Source organism: Coturnix japonica, chromosome Z (genome assembly GCF_001577835.2).
Source record: "Coturnix japonica isolate 7356 chromosome Z, Coturnix japonica 2.1, whole genome shotgun sequence".
In the NCBI taxonomy this organism is placed as follows: Eukaryota; Metazoa; Chordata; class Aves; order Galliformes; family Phasianidae; genus Coturnix; species Coturnix japonica.
The window spans coordinates 23,941,944-23,961,990 of NC_029547.1; the positions used below are offsets into that span (position 1 = coordinate 23,941,944).

Consider the following 20,047-nt stretch of genomic DNA (forward strand, 5'->3'; position numbering starts at 1 on the left):
GTAGTATTAAAACATTTTGTGTGAATCAAACAGAATTTCTGTCTGACTTTGTGCTACACAACAGCTGTCATAAGAAAAGTAGTATTTATACAATCATAAGAGCTTAGTAGTCTCTCATAGGAGGTATCTAGCAAAGTTGTAAGTACAGTCTTCACTACTGAGTCCCATCTATGGCCAGCCTTTTCAATATTCATATGTCATTTCAGGAATTAATAAATGCAGTGTTTTCCAAAGTATGAGGACAATATGTAGGCTACAGCTGTTTTGAGAACTAACTGCATAGCTTAATGTCCTTAGCTATCTCAGTTGCATAACTTAATGTTTGTTGCATAAGACAAACTGGACAGTAAATTACTTTATCTTGAAGCTTCTAAGCACATCATAATGACTTATGCAAGTAAGCAACTCAAGAAGACTGAAGCGTCTTGCAATAAAATAGTCCTCCACAAATTTGAGTCTAGCAAGCTTACAGGCCACTGAAGAGGACTGCTAAGGATGAACAGGCTCTACTTCATGGAGACAGCAAGAAAATGCAGCAACGAACACAAAACCCCAACGTGATAAGTTAGGAGAATTTACCTGCGATACACTGGGAACAAGTCTACAGATAATCAACTCATTAAGGACTCTAGAAACAGCACAGATCTTTATACCATAGAGATATCTCTGACTTTTGTAAAAAATATGGATTTAAAGGTTTAATTGATTTACTAATCACTTCTATGAATTACTATTGTGGATGGATGTCCCATTCTAGATTCAGCTATTTTCACAGAATTGTAGAATATTCTGAGCTGGGAGGGACTCACAAGGATCAACTATAATCTGCCTCTACCCAGGATCACACAAAATTCAAACCGCGTGTCTCATGGTGTTGTCCAAACACTTCCTGAGACCCGGCAGCTTGGATCACTGTTCTGGGGAGCCTGTGCCAGTGCTTGACTGCCTTCTTAGTGAATAACCTCTTCCTAATCACAGAATTACCCAACTGTAGGGGTTGGAAGGAACCTCTGGAAGTCACCTAGACCAAACACTGATAAAGCAGGCTTTCTAGAGAAGGTTGTACAGGGAAGATCTTTAATAACTTTCAGAGAGGGAGATTCTACAATCTGACCCTCCCCTCATGCAGCTCCATGCCATTCTTTCAGGCCCTGTCACTGTCAACACACAGCTGGGTTTCCTGTGAGGAGCTGCAGCTGCCATGAGGCCTCCCCTCAGCCTGCTCAGCTCTGGGCTGAGAACACCCAGGGACCTTGGTTACTCCTCATACATCCTGCCCTCCTATCTTTACATGCCCTTGTAAAGTTCCTCTCCATCTGTTTTGGGCCAACATTTGTTACTGGAAGACTGATGCTCACTGAGTGCTTCTGGAGACCAATGAGTGGATGTTAGTACAGTGAGGCAGTGGGTGGTGTGTTTCAGCAACAGTGGCAACAGTGACAGTAGGTCTCCTCTCCTGGTGCAGATTTTCGTAAGCACAGCATGCAGGCTCTTGATCATTGCTAGTGAAAATACATAGCTAATGGTGAACTATCTAAGCATCTGGATAGGGCGCTAGGAGATATGGTTTAGGGGTTTTCTGTAGGTATGGTAAAGGGAGGACAGTTGGACTAGATGATCTTATAGGTCCTTTCCAATCTTGTGATTCTTTGACTCTATCTTGAAAAATAGTGTTCCATACCTGAGAACTGCAGTATCAAATAGTGTTATTGTGTTCTTTCTGCCTTAGTTTCCATGGCAATAAATAAGTGATATTACTTTTGGAGCAATCAATGTATTTAATGGTGACTGTTCCAGAATTTATGTGCAAGTCAGCCTTTCAAGAGGCCATTGCCTAAACTCATTTATTTCTTACACATATTCATACAGTGAAGTAAAATAGAACCTGTAATAAGTGAAAACTGACATGGTCATCCATATTTTCTTTTTACCTTAATTAAATTGAATCACCAAAATACTTGTAATCACACAGTAAGTTTATTTTTTCCAGTACGATACATTCATAGCCTTTACTGTTTTCACGATAAATATTCTACAGCATTATTTTCCTTATGCGCTCCCCCATTGAACTGTGATTTGCACAATTCTAAAAGTGGGAACACTAGAATAAGCCAATCAGCGTAATTTCACTACTTTATCTAGTACTCAGAAACAAGCACCAGCCTGTCAATTCAATAAAATCAAGTACAAAGTAAAACTCTTGCAAAATCATGAACACAAAACTTGGACTATCTGGGTAGGAAGCAAAATATTAACCTCTAAAAGAGGCAATGAAATAAGCAAGATCAGCACCATGTGCCTCTGCTTTTCCTTGGAATAAGAAAGAAAACGAAACAATGGAATTGGGTAGACCATAAAACAAACACAAATGTAATACTACTCACACACAGACAAAAGAATTGAGTATATTCCAAAACAATAAGCACACTTTAGATAAAGGAAATAATTAATCCCCTCCATTTATTCCCCACTATTTAGTTTTGAGAAGATCTCAGGTGAATCTTGTCTTTTGGACATCACTTTCACATAAACACACGTTGAGCATTTAAAGCGAATGAAGATACTTTGAAAGACACTCTGTCTTTTAAGCCTGTGAAGAAAGTTAAGAAAAATTTATATCTTGAGGGCAAAATAAAATAAAATAAAATAAAATAAAATAGACTAAGGGAAACTGGACAGAAGTACCAAGCACATTCACAGAAGTTAATTTATAATTTCAATTCTGAAATAAACAACTATTACCTCTTTCACAAGAGAAATTCTAGCTGTATCTAATTCATTGCTTTGTTGCCAATTATATCAGGCCAAGATGTGACATTATAATGGAATCTGTCATACTCACCCATACTGCACACCACAGATCAGTACACAGGTAGGTAGAATATCCTTCCTTCTAAGATTCATGTGCTTTGGTAATAAAAGTACTGTCTCCAAAACCCCATGGATGGGACATGAGAAGGCTTTTGCAGAGGGCACAAGTAAAAAAGGCACTTTACAGGGTTTCTTATATCAATGATTTGCTTGATCATCACATGGTTTGTCTTGACTCCTTAGCAGAAAGGACGAGGGGAGTGGAAAGTGAAAGAAAAAAAGGGCTGCTGCTTTTTTCTGGGGTAAGCCAGACACATGAACTATCTTGATGTGTAACACGAGACATTCCCACCTTATTGCAGCAAACCTATGGAGGCCAGTCTGAGGTCCCCAGATGATGATCTAAATGACCTCACCATACAGCAAGAAATATCCCATCTTCACCCCATTTTCACCTTTCAAAACTTATAAAAGTTCAAGCATGCACATAGGTCTTTTTGCTTTTTGAGGTGAATACTCTCTACCAAAACAGCAATCAGAAATCATCAGGCATCTGTTTTCTTAAGGCAAGACTTCACCTTGCTCACTTAAGGCTTCCTTGGGTACATTTTAAAAAATAATAAGTCTTTGTTGTTGTTAATTGCATAGAAACCTGAGCACGAAGCCACCTTCATGGAATGTGGTAGCTTTAACTCATTTTCACTGTCCATCTAACCCTAGCAGCTGGACTTTGCTGAGGACTCAGGTGCCAAAACAAAGAATCAAGAAAGCAAGCCCCTATTTTCTGCCACTTCTGCTGCAATGGCTGTAACTGCTGGCAGAGAACACAAACTGTTGCAGCATGGCTTTCTTTTGAGGTAATGGTAGGTACAGCTACAACTGTAACTGCAGCCTATGACAATGATCTGCCAGTTTAGTTGAATATCTTTAATCCTGACAAAAGAAATAAATCCAACCTGTCAGTCAGTTTACACTCAGATTAATTCATACTTTACCAACGACCAAATGGAAAAAGTTTTACATTAACAATATCTGAGGTTTTGTTGTCCCAAATGGGCAAGAGAATTGGCTACCAGTGACCCCCTAAAATAAAGACAATTATTAATTAAACATAGTTACATTTATCTAAAAGCCTAATGAACAGCTTTTGCCTGTAAGACTAATTTTACTTTCCTTCCTTATTCCCTGTATCCTTTCTTGCAAACAACAAAGCAAAACCAAACAAAAAACAACTAAAAAACAGCCAACCATAAAAAAACAAAACAAAAAAACCCCCAAAAACACAACCCACAGAAACTGGCTCGAGCTGGTTTGTAATGGTTTGAATACTGCCCTGCACAGCACAGAAGCTTCCCCTCCATTGCTTGGGGTTTGCTTTCTCTTTGCAAAAAGTGCAGGGCCTACAGACTGACTCTGGGAATAGATAAAAACAAACATGCAAAGAATCCGCCCACCAAATACCTGTTTATAGTTATGGTATGACAAAAATTAAAAGAAAGAGGGAGAATCCTTTCAGCTGCGTTAGAATCAATTCCTAAAAGCCTGAACTATGTTCTTTCAGTTCAAAGAAGCTGGACTGCTACTTATAAAGTGGGGTTTAAAATTAAGTCCCACATCACTCGTGGATCACAGTTTCAAGCAGCGATAGTGGATACTTGTATACACAGAACTGAAAGCGTTTCCATTTATTTCGTCTGCACCTCGATGCTGCCCACAAAAACAGTGACGAACTGAGTACCTTCCCTAGTCGTTTTATTGGACACTCGGCGTTGCCCGGCGTTACCACTGATTGACAATTATCTATCGGTATTTTGGCAGTCACTCTGAAAAACAATCAAGACGAAGCTAATGATCGAGCGGTGACGCCTCAGAACACACAGCAACAACAGTCATTAACACTGCATCGCTAGGTTATAACCGGATGGTTACCGCTCACATTCCACCAGCAATAAAGGTCCAAAGCAACCACAGAATAACACCCGCCGGTGCTCCGGGTCCTTAAACCCAGTCACCAACTCCAGCACGTTAAACGCAGGCGGCAGAGGGGAGAGGCACGCTTTCCTTCACTTTAAACTTGATCTCTTGCAAAGCCCGCAGTAGGACGGGCACATCACCTGCACAGCGGCAGCCTCGGAGTCAGGACCGCGCGTTCAGCCGCGCTCTGCCTGCCGGCGTGCTTATGTCTGAGCAGCCCGTGACGGCCTGTTCCGAGCGCGGCCCCGCGGCGCCGTTACATAAACAGCGGTACCTTCCGCAAACAGCGCCGGCGACGCGCCGCCTCCTGTGGGTACGTGGCCGGGCACGGATAAAGCCCCTCCGGCCCGGGGAGCGAGCAGCGTGCCGACAGCGGGGGACAAGGAGCGGCACGGCGGCGCCATTTACCCGCCCGCACCGTGCCGACACCGACCCGCCGCCGCTCCTCCCGGCGGCACGGGGCTCCGGCGGGGCTCGGCACCGCAGCTGGACAGGGGGCGACCGCCCTGAACGTTCTCGGCCGCCTCCTGACCGCGCCACGGCTGCGGCCCCGAAGTTTCGGTATCGCGTTTCCGCGAGCCTTTTTGTTTGTGTGTGTGCGTCCCTTCCCGCAGGTGTCCCGCAGCGCACACCGCCAGGTGCGGGAGGCCCCGCCGCCCTCCGCCCGGCTCCTCCCCGCTCCGCCCCGCGGCGGCGGGCCGGCCCAGGCAGGCCGCGGGGCAGCGTCGCGCTTCCAGCACCTTCTCCACCTCTCCCCACGCCGCCCGCCGGCGCCTCCTCACGGAGGTGGCCCCAGCCCCGCGCTCCGCTCCGCGCGGGCGGGCCGGGAGGCGGCGTGGCGGAGCCTCGGCGGCGGCGCGGCTGTCGCGGGCAGAGCCGGGCGCATACCGCACCTCCCCGCCCTACGGCCTCCCGGCTGAGCGACGGGCGGCGGCAGCCAATAGGGGCGCCGGCTCCGCGCTGGGGGGCGGGCAGACCCCGCCGGCGGGCCAGTGGGAACGGCGCTTCCTGAGCAGCGGCGGCGTCGGCGCGGGGAGGCGGCGGAGGGGGCCGTGGGCGGGGCCGGAGTTTGGGAAGCGGAGGGAATGGCTGTCACCGGTGAAGTCATGCTCGGCGCCTAGCCGCTCTCCGTCCCCGCTCCGCTGCTCGCCCAGAGGCAGCGGCGCGACACCCGGCGCGGCGCTCCGCCCGAGCGGAAGGTAAACGCACCTCGCCCCGCGGGGCCCCGCGCCGTCAGCTCCGTACCCGCCAGCTCCGTTCCGCCGCCCCGCGCGTTCACGGAGCGCAGCCCCGGCCGCCCCCCGCCCGGTACGCCCCGGTGTGCGCACCGCCAGCGCGGCGCGGGGAGAACAAAGTTTGGCTGCGGTGTCGGGGGAATAAGCCCCGCGCGCACCGCCAGCCGGGGAATGGGACAGAGACCGCCCGCCAGCGCCGTTCGGCCGCGGGTTTTTGGCTCCGTCCGCAGCGGGGACGGAGTCGGAGTGCGGAGCAGCGGCCGGGGCCGCCCGCCCCTTCCCCACCGCGGCTGCGTGGCTCGGGGAAGTTGTGGCGTCCTGCGGCTGAGCGCGGTGCGGGGCTGTCTCCGCAGCGCTGCTGGCAGCGGGAGGCCGCGGGCTGGGCGCCTGTCACGGCGCGGGAGGGAGGAGGGAGGGCAGGCAGGGAGGGCCGCGGCCCCGCGCGGGGCTTCCGCTGCCTCCGGTCTGCTCCCCGCGGGCACCGCGCCTGCCCGGCCCCCGCCCCGCACAGCGACATACGCACACACACACACACAGACACACACAACGTGCGCTCGCGGTTTGGCGATCGCCTTAACAAGCGAAAAGCGTTTTATTTCCGGTGTGCGCGGAAATTTATTTATTTATTTATTTTTAATTCGGTCGGACCAGCCGCCGGTACGGGACGCGGCGCCGCGCAGCGCCCTGCCGTGCCGGCCGAGCTCGGCACCTGGAAAAGTTCTGTCCTCGCCGGGGCGGCGGCGGACGATCAGGAAGCGGCCCCCTCCGCGCACGGACGCGTTGGGTGGCGGTGACATGGTGGCGGGGGCGCGGGGCGGCGGGGCTCGGGGCCGGGCTCTGCCCTGAGGCGTGCCCCCGGGGGAGCCCGCCCGCCGCCGCACCCCGCCGCGGTACGGAGCCACACGGCCCGGCCGGGCGGAGGGACGGAGCGGGGCCGCGTCTCCTTGCGCTGTGCAGCCTCTGGGCCGTGCCGAAAACTTTCCGAGAAGGCCGGAGGGGCGCGCGGGGCCCGGCGGGGTGCAGCCCGCCGCCTCGCCGAGGCCTACGTTCCTCGGCCGGGCCGGAAGCCGCTTGGCGCTGCCGAGGCGCTGCCCTGCCCCGCGCGGGCGGTGCGTAGCGGTCCCGCGGACGCCGTCCGGGAGCCCGCGAGCGGGGCCGGACCGACGGCGAAGAGCGGAGCGGAGCGGACGGGCTTCGGGTTCTGACTGCTCCCCCTCCCCCCCAAATTTGTCATGGTGGAATGGCAGTCTGTGCACAGCTGGGAAAGTTACGGTCCTTCACGCTGCAGCCGAAGTTACCGTTAAATGCTTTTTTTTTTTTTTNTTTTTTTTTTTTTTTTTTTCTCCTCCCTCTCCTTTCCAATTTGCTTTCTGCGAAGCGCGCATCGTTATTAAGTAATTAGTCTCGTTCCGTGTCGGTTGTTGTGGCCGCGCGATTCGCCTCGGCATCGGCTGTTGACGACACGCAGCCTCGCCGAACTTCGGTGAACACCGCGTTTTTTGTCTTTCCGCGAATACTTTGGGTAAGTAAATAACCGGAGAAAGGGAACGGTAAAACAGCGATCGGTTTTCATCTAATTATTTATTTATTTTTTATTTTTTTTTTACCACTGGAAGTAGTGTGCGCGCTTTCTGCAAAAAAGTGACGTAGGACCTGTGACACCGCCTTGTGCCATTTGCAATCTCTTTTGTTTTTGTTTCCAGTTTGTTCGTGTCGTTTAGCGTTACCCACAGCCTCTGTGGCCCAGGCAAACACACGTTTCGGAGCCGAGTTCCCTCAGTAGTGCACCAGTCCGAGGTGGGGCCGTCGCTGCCGTGTGAGCCGGGCATTGTTATGCAAATCGAGGCACACTTTCTCTTCGGGAGCCTAATTGCCCCCTTACTGTCTTTGACTTCTTTTCTTTTGTCCTTTTGTGATTCTGTGCGAAAAATGATGTAGGAGAGTGGTAGCGGTGAAGACCGGGTTGTGTCAGCAATAGAAGGAAAGATCGAATAATGAACGTTTTAAAATACATCCAGGGTTGGGTGTATCACACAGAATGCGTGGACGTGACAGAGGTGAGGTTAAAGCTTCATTAAATCCAGCGTTTCTCTCATGAGTTGTTATGTCTCAGCTTCAGTATTGGTGTTTCTGTGGTGTTTCATAGAACATATGCGCCAGAAGAGTGTGTTCAAAGTAGTCTCAGATCTTTTCTTTTGTTCATTTCTGAAGTGGTCTGTGAGCATTTCTTGTGAAGTTTGAAAAACGCTTTGACCAACGCCTGAGGCTTGAAGTTGACAAGAGGAAAAAGTGCTCCAGCTAACACTCATATGAAATACGTTCTTGACAAAGGTGTACATGAAATTAACATTTCTAGATATATTTTCTCAGGTTTTGTTGAAGTTAAGGTCACAATACGCGTGGTCTGCACTTCTTCCATCAGTGTTCATGGCCTGAACTATCAGTGTTGCTGTGAACTAGCAATCCTAAACTGAAAAAGACTTTTATTCTTTAAATGAATTTGGACATCTTTGCAGATTGCTTGTTAAAACACCTTTTTTTTTCCTTCTTTTTTTCTTTTTTGGCGTGCGTGTGTGTTCTTTCTGTATGGAGTGTTTCTTGGACATACATCTCTTCTGTATCAGTCTTATTTTTCAGTTGTTCAGTTGATCCTCCAGCGGGATGAGAAGAACAGTGTTACAACATAAAGACCGCTTGTCGTGAAAATGGCAGCAGAGAACAGTTTATGTCTTATTTGCAAGCCATAAAATAAGGAAGGATGATTTTGGAGAAAGAAGCAAGGCTCTTCAGACACAGCTCTGGTAGTCTGCTGGTGTAGCAGGATTAGAAGACTAAGACTGAAAATTGTTTTTATTTTTTCTAACACATTTAAAGTCTACTCTTCTTGTGGATAAACGTTTTGCTCTGAGTGTGTCCCTGCACATTACTGTGGGGTTGCAGCACCTAGGTGAATCATTTAGAGCCAGGATCTCTAGGGCAAATGCTAAGAACATTTCTTGTCATGAAAATGATGCCTTTGCCTCATCTTTGTTGATATTTTATTTTAAACAACTCATAGTAAGAAACAGCTTTCTTCCTTCTTTTCTTCCCCATCTAAATAGAGACCTGTAATTAATTCCTTTCCCTCTGCCTACCTCTAATTGTGGCTTTTGTTTTTCAGAGTCTGACACGAAGATGATGTTCACTAATCATCATTAATACTTGTAGAAAAGGTCACTGTATGGAAACTTAATCTATAATCAATCAGTGCTGTCATGAGACAGTTCGCTGTGCCCTGGATGTACAATAGAACCTACGTGTGCAGCAGACATGGGCTTGATCTTGGGCATTGACAGATTTGTTAGTGGTGACCATGGCTATGGGGTTAAAAGGCAGTTCAGTAAACTTCCAACTGTCGTGCCTGCCCTCCTTTTCTCTTGAAGGCTGTTGGCTTCTGTAGCAAATCCAATGGAAAGGGTCATGGCTGTGCTTTGGCCTCTTCATTGAAGTCTGGTGACATAGCTTAACCTAACTTCTATGAACTCTGACTTAGAATGACTTCTATGGGGCTGGTTAGTATGTTCATCCCCAGCTGGTAGGTGGTCATTTCTTGGTGCTGTTTCAGTGTTCTTGGGGAATTTAGTCTGTGAGTTTAAGTAGTTTGTTTCTTCGTGGAAAACTGAAACAGCTACACAGTGGGAATAGGAATTTCTTCAACAGGATGCAGCCAGCCTCTGGTAGATGGCTAGACAATCAGCTAAGGCAGCGTCTAGGGGTTTTTATCTGACTGAAGTATCTGGATAAGCAATTACATTGCAGTATTTCTGATTCTGTGGTTTGTAGTCCAAGCTACAAGTTACCTTCTAGAAGATTTTCAAGTTACAGTGAAGTTATGTATCTGAGTATACAAAGGCAGAGTCTCTCAGCTTTTCTGTGTTTGTCTTCTCCCATGTGAACAGAATAATTCTGGTTTATTTTAGCTGAAGATGTGACTCTTCCGCTTTACTGATTTTACACTGTTTCACGTAAACGTACTGTTTACTGATTGATTCTTTGATGAAACAACAGTAGTCAAGTGCTCATAAATGTCACTGCATAGTGTCCAGGAGTGTTGTAAAACACATAATGCTGATTTGCTTCTAAAAACTATAGGCTATTTATTTTAATTGTAACAAGCTACTGCTTTTGTGAATCATGTCTTAAACTCTGAACATCTACCTTTGATTACTGTTAGTGGGTGATGCAAATACTGTGAGCCATTAGCGGTATAATTTCTGATTTTGCTTGGTAGTATTTAAGGATAACACCAAGCTGTTATACATTGTATCTCAGCTTTGCAGTGTAAGTTTTTTAAGCCAGCTTTGAAATGTGACTTGTTTTTGGAGATGTCTGAGAAGAAGTGGACTGTAATAGTTTTTCTGTGGAGTTATGGGGAGAGTGCTTTGCAGCATCTGTGTGGCTATTGCTTGGGTCCACATTCCCCTTTAGTTGGATGTAAATGGCACAGTTTTCTTGCTTTTCACTACCTGTCCAAAGCAGGGGATCTGGTTGAAAACAACAACTGAAATTCAGTTTAGGTTGAGTCAATCACAGACAGGCAGAAGTCGAATTGAATGGTAAGGGAAACAACTAGAAGAATTATAAATACTTACTGCTCCATCTGTTCCTAGATGCAGTGTAATCATTCTGTGCCAAAGCAGTCTATAACCTCTGGATCTTTCTGGTTGTCCAGCTGGTCTTGAATTCCTAAGTAGTGCTGGTGGCTTACTGCCCGCTGTGGTTTAGTTTCAGATCCGTGCCCTTGCTCACTTCAGGTTTGTGTCAGGTTTATAGCAAAGTGTGTATAATGTGCTTAGGTGCTCTGTGTTCTGAAAGACTGAGTGAATGTATGATGAAAGAACTATATTTACAGAACTTTCTAGGTGTGAAAACATACACTCTTACCTAACATTCCCTCTTAGCACACTCAAATTCTTTATAATGCAGATACTGTCCTAGATCATTTGTTCTAGAAAGAGTGGAGCAAAGGGCGTGAGTATCCCTCTTAAGTTCTTAATGTTGTGGCTCTTGTATTTCCGTTTTTCTAACACTGCCTTGACAGTGATGGATTTTTTTATCTGTCTGTTTGCTGATTAGTACAGAAAAGGTGTGAGAAATTCTCTGGGACAAGTAAGAAGTAGGATTCACAAACTGAATTAAAACCCCTCTTGTTCTCATAACAGCAGCTAAAGTAGTGAGGGGATTTTGTGTTCAGCTTATATTCTGCCTAGACTTCAGTGTGTGTGTGTGTGTTGGGGGAGAGTGAGATGTCACACTTTGCTGTGCAAATGTGGGAGAAAAGGATCTGTCCTTTTACAAGGGCTGCTCTGAGGGTCATGCCTCCTATTTTGTTATGTTGGCCTAAGACATCAGGAACTGATGTTGGTGGAATGGCAGAACCTTCCCGGCAATATTCCACTGCATTTTTTTCTGCTGCATGACAGATGGAAGTAGGGGGGCAGTCTGACAAATATAGTGTCTAATATGAAAGTGTAGATGAAGTGAAAGTGTCACTGAATTCCTCCATGCAGAAAAAGATGGCAACCATTGACATTCATTGACTCTTGGAGAGCGTTTGTGGGGACCAAACTGTGTGAGCACAGTAAGGTGGTGTGTTTCAGCTGTGGTAACAGAAAAAATTCTGTATGCAAATTTTTCTGGACCTATTGAGCCGGGATGAGGCTGAAAGTGACAGTCTCCTGGATCTCATCATTACTGATGGCAAAACATGGTATCGCCACCATGAGCTGGAGTCAAAACAGCAGGCCATGGAGTGGGGTGTGTGAATTCCTCCTCAAAGAAGAAGTTCAAGATGCAGCTCTCAGTGAGTAAAGTGATGTGCGCTGTCTTTTGGGATAGGAAAGGGATGGTCCTTCTGGATTTCCTGGAACCTAGATGAACTGTCAGCTCTGACTGCTATGTCACAACGCTACCAAAGCTGAAGGCTTGAACTTGCAGAATGAGACTAGAGAAGAGGACACCTTTCTCTTGCAGAATGATAACGCCCATCCCTATACAGGTTTGAAGACTGCGAAGCACATTGTAGTAGTGACAGTGAGTCATCTCTGCTGCTACCAATATTTGCAGGTGTGGCATGCAGGCTCTTGTTTGTCGCTGGACAAAAAATGCATAGCTAATGGTGCTGACTGTGTCAATTTTGTAGCTAATTTTGTTGCAGTTTGCTCTATAAAATACTGTCATTGTGCTATTTGTTGTGATTTCCATGCAAATAAATAGGAGGCATTACTTTCAGAGCAGCATGTGTACTTGCGATGTTCACTAAAGGTAGGATGCAAATAAATCTAAGAAGCAATATGGGATTGCAGCTCTAAAATAGCTGTGTCTTACTGGAAGTCATGTGAATTACTCTGCTTATATTGAAAATCTGAGGAAGTTTAAGGATTGGACACTTGAGAAACTATTAGTGTGTAATACACAGGAGAGTCTGAACCAACAGCTACATCATCTGGGACAGTGAGATTTTTGTTTTGTTTTTCTCTGTAACTAGCAGGAGCTACTCATTAAAAAGGCAGTCAAAACAAATGAGTTAACTCTGGCTTTGCCAGAATGTTGATTTCATTTTGCTTATTTCAGCAAAGGCACCATAATTTACCCAAAGTTATGACAAAGTTTTCTGGATAGAACTTGGCTGTCGTTGGATCTGTTTTCTCTCTCTTTTTTATTTCTTCTTTTTTTTCAAGACTTTAATGAGACTTTCGTGAGGGCCTGGACAGAATAAATATCTGCTTTCTACAGAATTTTAATGAGAATGGTGTTCCTGATTTGTGAATTTTTAATACAATATCAATTTTAATAATACAAACTAAACTATTTTTGAAACGTTTTAGTTCATAGATGTCTTTTTTAGCAGTTCTACTCTGAGTAGAATTGGGCAGGCTATGTATAATGTGTTCATGTTAATGGTAGTGACTGTTATTAAAAAAAAATTGGTTTTATACACCTTTTATTACTTGCGTTCACATTACAGTTTACATTATTGTATGTTCCCATTATACGGATTTTGTAAACAGTTACTTTTTACTTCTGCATAAATATTTGATTTATAAAAATTTCTTTGGACATATTCAAAATGATACAAAATTGAATGACTTTATCTGTTTTTAAGGGGGATGGAGACGGGACTTAATCTGGAGTAAGGAGTGTTAGGATTACCCTCTTGTAGTCATCGTTTTCCACATGTTGGGCACTTGCTATCCCATTCAGAAGTATTCAGAATTTTCCAGATTTGCTGGCTGGAAATGCTCAGTATATATGTAAGTGACCTTCTAATTAGCAGTGCTGAGATCAGGGCCAGTTACTTTTTAGGCAAATGACAAGTTTGCAATAGAGGTGAACAGAAGGGGAGATTTTGATATTTATTCTAATATATAGCTGTAAATGAAGTATTTTATGATACAGATTATTTTGGGATACTGTGAACTAATGGTAGCTTTGTATGAGTTGTAGTTCTGTACCCATTTGTTTGGATAGTGGAGTTGGTACTAGGTTCTGCTTTGTTGAATGTACTGAATTTGGTTATTACTGTACAGAAAGACTCGGCTTTGACAGGATCAGTATTATGTTTCGCAATGGAACCTGGCTTGTATAAAAGCTCTTTGTTTTGCAGAAATATCTGTTTTCCAGCCAAATTCCGGGCAATTCCAGGCATCTTACAAGAAGCTATAGCATAGTGTTTGCAGCTGTGGCTGTTTGATGATGCAATTCCTTCTGTGGCAGTGTTGAATGTGGGGGACTCTAGTGTTTTGTTGCTACATTTTGTTTGAAGAGAGAAGCTTTAGAGGTATCTTTTGCTTTACCTTGTAAGCATATAAGGTCCTAAGGCAGTTTATTTCATGTAAGGCTAGTTTATTTTAAATTAGTTAAGCAGCCATTGTTCTGATATGTTGCCTTGAATCAGAGCAGAGAAGTAGCTAATGAAACACAACAGGAGGGTATTTATAAGTAAAAGCTAGTGAGTTGTTTTGATCCTGGCAGAACATGCAGATAACTAAGGGTAAATAATTGAAAGTAGTCTAGATATGATAGTATTTTATTTTCTCTATTGGACCCAGTAAGTAAAGATTGTTGCTTGTAAAAGAAAATAATAATAATAAAAAAAAGAGTTCTGTAAACTTTGAATTCCCTAATTGCCATAATTAAACACAAATCTACTTTTCTTTCTTATGTGTCATGCAGATAGGTCTCTTTTCTGCTTTGGTAGAAATCTCAGGAGGCTACTTTGCTTGTCTTCAGTGTTTCTTAATTTGACTTCTGTGAGCCAGGGTGTTTACAGTGTTACAACGTGGGTTTATGTAAGCAATGCCATAACAGAGTTACACCACTTCTGTTAGAAAGTAATTACTGCTAACCATGGCTTGTGTATAAACCCTGATGTGGGTGTAGAACAATCTTCTGTAACAACTCCTATAAGGAGAGAATATAGGTCAGGGAGCCCCATAATGTATTATGGAAAAACTGCAAATTAAAATGCTTTTTGCAAAGGCTCATTTTTCACCATACTGGATTTATTACTTCGAGGCAGGTAACTGTGAACTGTGTCTGGAATGAACTGAGAGAGCAAGCTAAGCTTGCACAATGGTCAGCTACTGCTGAAAGTGGTGATCCTGCTTGCTTCTTTCTGCTAATGTTGGGATCCATCTGTTACTTTAGAAAGTCAGTTTGGTAACCTAAAAAATCTGTAATTTGTTTTCTTATGTGGTGCTACTTTTCTGCTGTCTTAGTTACTCAAATAATGAGATAATTCTGTGATCAAACACAAGAAAGTGAGGCTTCTGGGAAAGGGATTCCAAGAAATATGGCAGGTCTTGTTGCCATCAACTGGCTATCAATTTTGTAAAAATATAGCAGATATGTCACTGTGTTACAGTACCCTGACAATAGTAGACTAAAAGTTCTCAATGCTAGCCACTGATAAAAGTTCTCAGGAAGATAAAGGATGTTTCATGCCTGTACCCTGCATTAATTTGTTCTCTTAAGAACATAGAAATAGAAGATAGTAGTAGTTGTTTTTCCAGCTTGTAAAAGCCTGCCATTTGTTCTCTGAGCCCTTACTGTTTTATAAGCCACTTGAGCTGCATTCTCCTGACTTGTGACATCAGCAGAACCCCTTGAGTGAGTTCTAACTGTGTTCAAGCCAAAGTAATTCTCTTTTCTGTTGTGTGCTTTATTTGATACTGATATGGTATATAGCGACTATCAGAAAATTCTTCAATATCTAACTAAAAAAAGTATTCAGAAGATAACGTTAGTAATACTTCTGACACTAGTTTTGCTATATCCCCATGAATTTTATAAGAATTGCCATCACGTGTTGAATGTGGATTTCTGAACACACATATATCGCAGAGTTGCGCAGTTCTACACTGTATTCAGTAGTAGTGTACATGACTTTGTGTTGTGTAATTTGATGACAGCAAGTCTGTTGAACTACAGTTTTCTCTAGTAGTTATTTCACATAGCCTGGTAGCTTCTTTGTTCTTATACTTAGCGTCCAGAAATTGACTGAACTATCAGGAACTTCCTCCTTCTGATGGGCTTTTTGAAGGGCGATCACAGTAATGTTCCATATTAAGAATCACTTAAGCATTTTCTGCTGGTGACCCCTTACATGTGTGTATGTGATAATTGCTAGTAGATCTTCTTGATTACATTTTCTTGAATGCTCTGATGTCATATGGAAAATGTTTTGTTTTTCTGTTAATAGAGCTATTCTGCTCACTGAAAAGGAGACGGAAAATAGATGTCCACGCCCACAGACCCTGGCGCCATGCCTCATCCTGGTCCTTCCCCTGGACCAGGACCTTCACCTGGACCGATTCTAGGACCTAGCCCAGGACCAGGGCCATCTCCTGGCTCAGTTCACAGCATGATGGGGCCAAGTCCTGGTCCACCCAGTGTCCCGCATCAAATGCCAGCAATGGGGCCTACTGATTATCCACAGGAAGGCATGCATCAGATGCATAAGGTAATAATTTATTACAAGTGAACCTTGTATTCTTTGAAGTTCTCCCCAGTGAATAAAAACCCAGCTTCTTCTGCATTTAGGCCTGCATGACTGTTAGTAGAACTCATGTATCACCTGCAGAACTACAACAGCACTATTAGTTCCGTCTTTGTTGCTAAAGATGATGCATACGTGATATTACATACAGCTTCTTTGCTCTTAATATGCTACTTTGAATTATATGCTATGCTTTCCAGTACACTAGACCTTACTAAAGAAAATGTTGGAATTATAAGTATTAAAAACCTGCAGTAAGTGATTCTAATCACCTTTTACTTTTCATCCTCATCTCTTTTGGAGGATGATACTGCTGTAAAATTTTTCTGGGTTCTTCTTTAGTTTTGCACAATTCAATTTGATTTAGTTATGATTTGATTTAATTTTGATATTTGTTTTAATACTTTTAACTCTCCATGGCTTGTGCCTATAAATTTGTTTAATTTTCTGTGTTAATTAAAACTGCGTTTTGAAATACTTTTACATAGACTCCTTCGTAGTAAGGAATTTTAGACTCCATATTGTAGAGTGTGTGAATAATTGTATAGTAGCTGTTGTCGTACACTTAATGTTACACGTGTACTTGGACTGTTCTTAATGTCTTCTGCTTTGAGAAGATTTTTGCAGGAGCAGAATTTTCCGTTTGAGAACAATCTCTTTTGTACTGTCATTTTCATGTGGTTGTGAGCCACGTATTTGGAACTGCTGATCACTTAAACTTTACTGATTTTCTGCTTTCAGAAAAATGAAGTAGCAGCTTTTAGAGCCAAGATGCTGAAGGCATTTTGCTAACTTTTGTTGATGCTGTGTGTTACTTTTACAAGCTGTTGTGGATTGACCCTGGCTGACTGACAGTGCTCACCTAAGCTATTCTCTGACTTCCTCAGCAAGACTGGGCAGGAAGGTGCAGAAGATACAGTGAGAAAGTTAGCAGATTGAGAAAAGGATAGGGAAATCACTCAGCATTGGCTCTTGCAGGCAAAACAGACTAGATTAGTGGAATTGGTATCTGCAGGGCTGTTTCTCTCACATTTTCCTGTTTTTCTTTCTCACTGCTGCTGTGCAGTGTTTTAGCCTTTCTCAAAACAATTATCACAGAGGTGCAACTGGGTCATATCTCAGCTTTGGCCAGCAGTAGGTCCCTTTTGGATCCAGCTGGAAACTGGCTTTCAGCTAGTGTGGGGCAGCTGCTTAGAAGCCACTTCTTCAGCTCCCTGCAACTGAGACCTTGCCATGCAAACTTACGTATTATGTAAGCAGATCAGTAAAGAAATTCAAATCAAAGTAATAATATAATTTTAAAGTAATGTAAACATATCTTAATTTTCCTCATGAATTGACAACTTTGTGTGTCATTTTCACGTATGGATTAATTTTAATCATTAAAGTAGTTAAAATGTCTATTTAGTAGAGACATAACACTGCCAATGCGTGAAGAACTGTATCATTAGAATTTCTAATAACACTGTGACAGCTGAAGTGAAGAAGGCTATGATCCAACTCCATGTTTGTACTAAACTGCTGCAGTTGTAATCTCTGAGAAATGAATACCTTAAATAACTATAAGCTTTGCATGCGGATCTTGAAGTCAGTTAGCAATTAGCCAGGCTAGATTTACTACTTTGAGTTGGTATTTCCTTGTTTTTGAGGTTGTTGGCTACCTAAGGTGCCGTTATTCTGGTGAGTGCTCCAAACATGATAGATGGATGAAGTTTACATTCTTCAGTTTTCTCTGTTCTTTCTTTACTAAGAGATTCTGTACCTGAAGAAAATAAGGCCAACACCAGGAATTTTGTAGTTCAGCAGTTTAATATTCCGTACACTGTCTTCAACTGCTATATGCTATTCTATCTTGTATGTTCATAGAATCATAGAATAACTTGGGTTGAAGGGGACTTAAAATATCAAGATGTTCTTCAGATGTCTGATGTTATATCAGCATTAGAAGTAATCATTAAATTTCTTTCAGAGATTGTGTGTGTGACAGAGAGAGACAGAGAGAAGCTGAGACTTAGCTACAAAAAAAATATTTTGAACTGATGCAGGTGGAAAGGAAACTTTTTTTTCTTTTCAGTCTAGATCATTTTTTTAGCCTGTTTTCATGTACAACTCCAGAAACAGATATAGTGAGACAACTGAGAGAGAAGTTCTAGGAAGGGTCTGTTCAAGAAATTCTGTGAAAATGTGCCTCCAGACTGTTTTGCAAATGCTGCTTGAATGACATTCCATGTAGTTTAAAAAAAAATATCTGGTCAGCCACTTGTAATTTTCAGTTTGACAAAGTACTTTTTTTTCCTGTCTGCTTAGCTTTATTTAAAGCTGTTTGACCTTTATGTTGTGAACTAACATGGTGTTTTGGGTTGGCTTTTTTGTTTGTTTGTTTGTTTGTTTATTTATTTTAAGCTGGACAAGTAGAAGTGTAGTAAAAGTGGGAGAGTAAAAAAAAAACCTGTTCTATTTATGCGATTACATGTTGGCTGTACACTGTGCATATGCAGTGGGATTGTGGTTCTCACTTTCAAAATCCACCAAGAAGGCGGTAAAGTGCCTTGATTCTTTGTTAGATGTTTGACTAGCTTACAGACCATAATACATTAAAACAAAAATATTGCAAAAGTAGATAAGAAACTGGTTAAGTAAGTTTTGATTCCTAAAGTTTGTTTACTTGGAAGCAGTTACTATTGAAGGATGGAGACTGAATATTCACATAATAGTCCCAAAAGACTTCCACGGGAAAATTTACAGTTGATTTACATAATAACGTAGTTTTAATAGAAACAGTAAGTTAATTATCTTTCCTATTACTTGCTCAATAAATGTTTAGACTACCAGTGAAGTTGACAGGGAAATTATTACAATTCCAGTTTTTATTGATGTGCATTTTGGATGCAAGAGAACACAGATTCAAGGAGAGATACTTAGAGGTCTTCTGGGGCACTGTGACATGGATAAACTGTGACAGCCTTGGATTTTAGCATGAGCTGAAAATAATCAGAAGGTGGGAAAATATTAGGGCAAAGTATAGTTGCATGATTGCTTTGATTTTACTCTTCTATGGAATTAACTGTTTTGGGCTTGTTAAACAAGGTTTCAGTAATGGTGCTGCTTTTACATAGGTTCAAGTCATCACCTAAGTTTGTAACTACATAGTGTTTCAAAGAGGTTGTGAAAAATAACAATTTTTCAAGCAGTGTAGTCCTTATCTATTTGGATCTATATATTTTCCCATGGACGGTAGTGGTACTTTTAGATTAAGCGTATTCTTGAAAACACAAGTCTCATTGCATAACTTAGCATCATTGAAACTAATTTTGTCTTGGAAGAAATTTATGCCACCTTCATCTTTCTTTTGGCTTTTTTAGTAAAAACAGATCCATCAGTTCTGCGTTTATAAGTCTGCTTCTAATGAATTTCTCTTTTAGACTTTCACAGCATAGTTTCTACAAACACAGTGAAGCAAATGCAATTTTGGTTAAACTTAGCCTCCCCTCTGTTTGACTTGAAACATTTCAGTTTGTTTCAGGTTTTGTTTTCTTTTCAGTTTTTTTTTTTTTGGAAAAAGATCTCTCTGTTCTTTTGGTCAGCTCTTCTTCCCGCAGAACCATTCTTCCAGCTGGCATTTCTGTTTGTGGTCATGTGCCAATCCTGTTTGTTTTGCCTTAAATTCTTTTTGAAAGGAGGAGTGTGGGGATGTATTTGCTTTCTTCCTCATTGCTGCTTTTCATTAGTGCTCAAATGGTTTGTCCACATCCTCCTGTGTGTTTGTATTTCTGATACTATGGGTATGTATGTTGTGTACTGTCTCAGTCTCTTCAAAGTTTCCAGTATCAACAGAGACTGCACTGTTGCTGTCCATTAATGCAGTGACAGTCATCCCTGCTGTCACACCACAGGTGTGTACAGCCAAAGTCCTCTGTTAAAGAAATCAGGTCTGGTTTCCTGAACAATATTCTTCTCTTCTTGGAGGTCCTAAAGATTGAATTATAGA

The 20,047-nt window shown here is 43.1% G+C and overlaps 1 protein-coding gene across 4 annotated transcripts in view; it reads left to right on the plus strand.

Moving 5' to 3' along the window:
- The first annotated feature begins 5,831 nt into the window (after positions 1-5,831).
- Positions 5,832-20,047, plus strand: part of SMARCA2 (SWI/SNF related, matrix associated, actin dependent regulator of chromatin, subfamily a, member 2) — a 99,911-nt gene continuing 85,695 nt past the window's right edge. For 2 of the 4 annotated variants that reach the window (XM_015848899.1, XM_032441518.1), the window contains exons 1-2: positions 5,832-5,984; positions 15,763-16,023. In XM_015848899.1, the coding sequence (XP_015704385.1) occupies positions 15,799-16,023 (225 nt within the window). In that variant the 5' untranslated portion in view covers positions 5,832-5,984; positions 15,763-15,798. Of the gene's footprint in view, positions 5,985-7,398; positions 7,543-7,723; positions 7,818-7,958; positions 8,078-15,762; positions 16,024-20,047 lie in introns of those variants that run through there. The other 2 variants (XM_032441517.1, XM_015848900.1) reach the window with 2 other exon arrangements.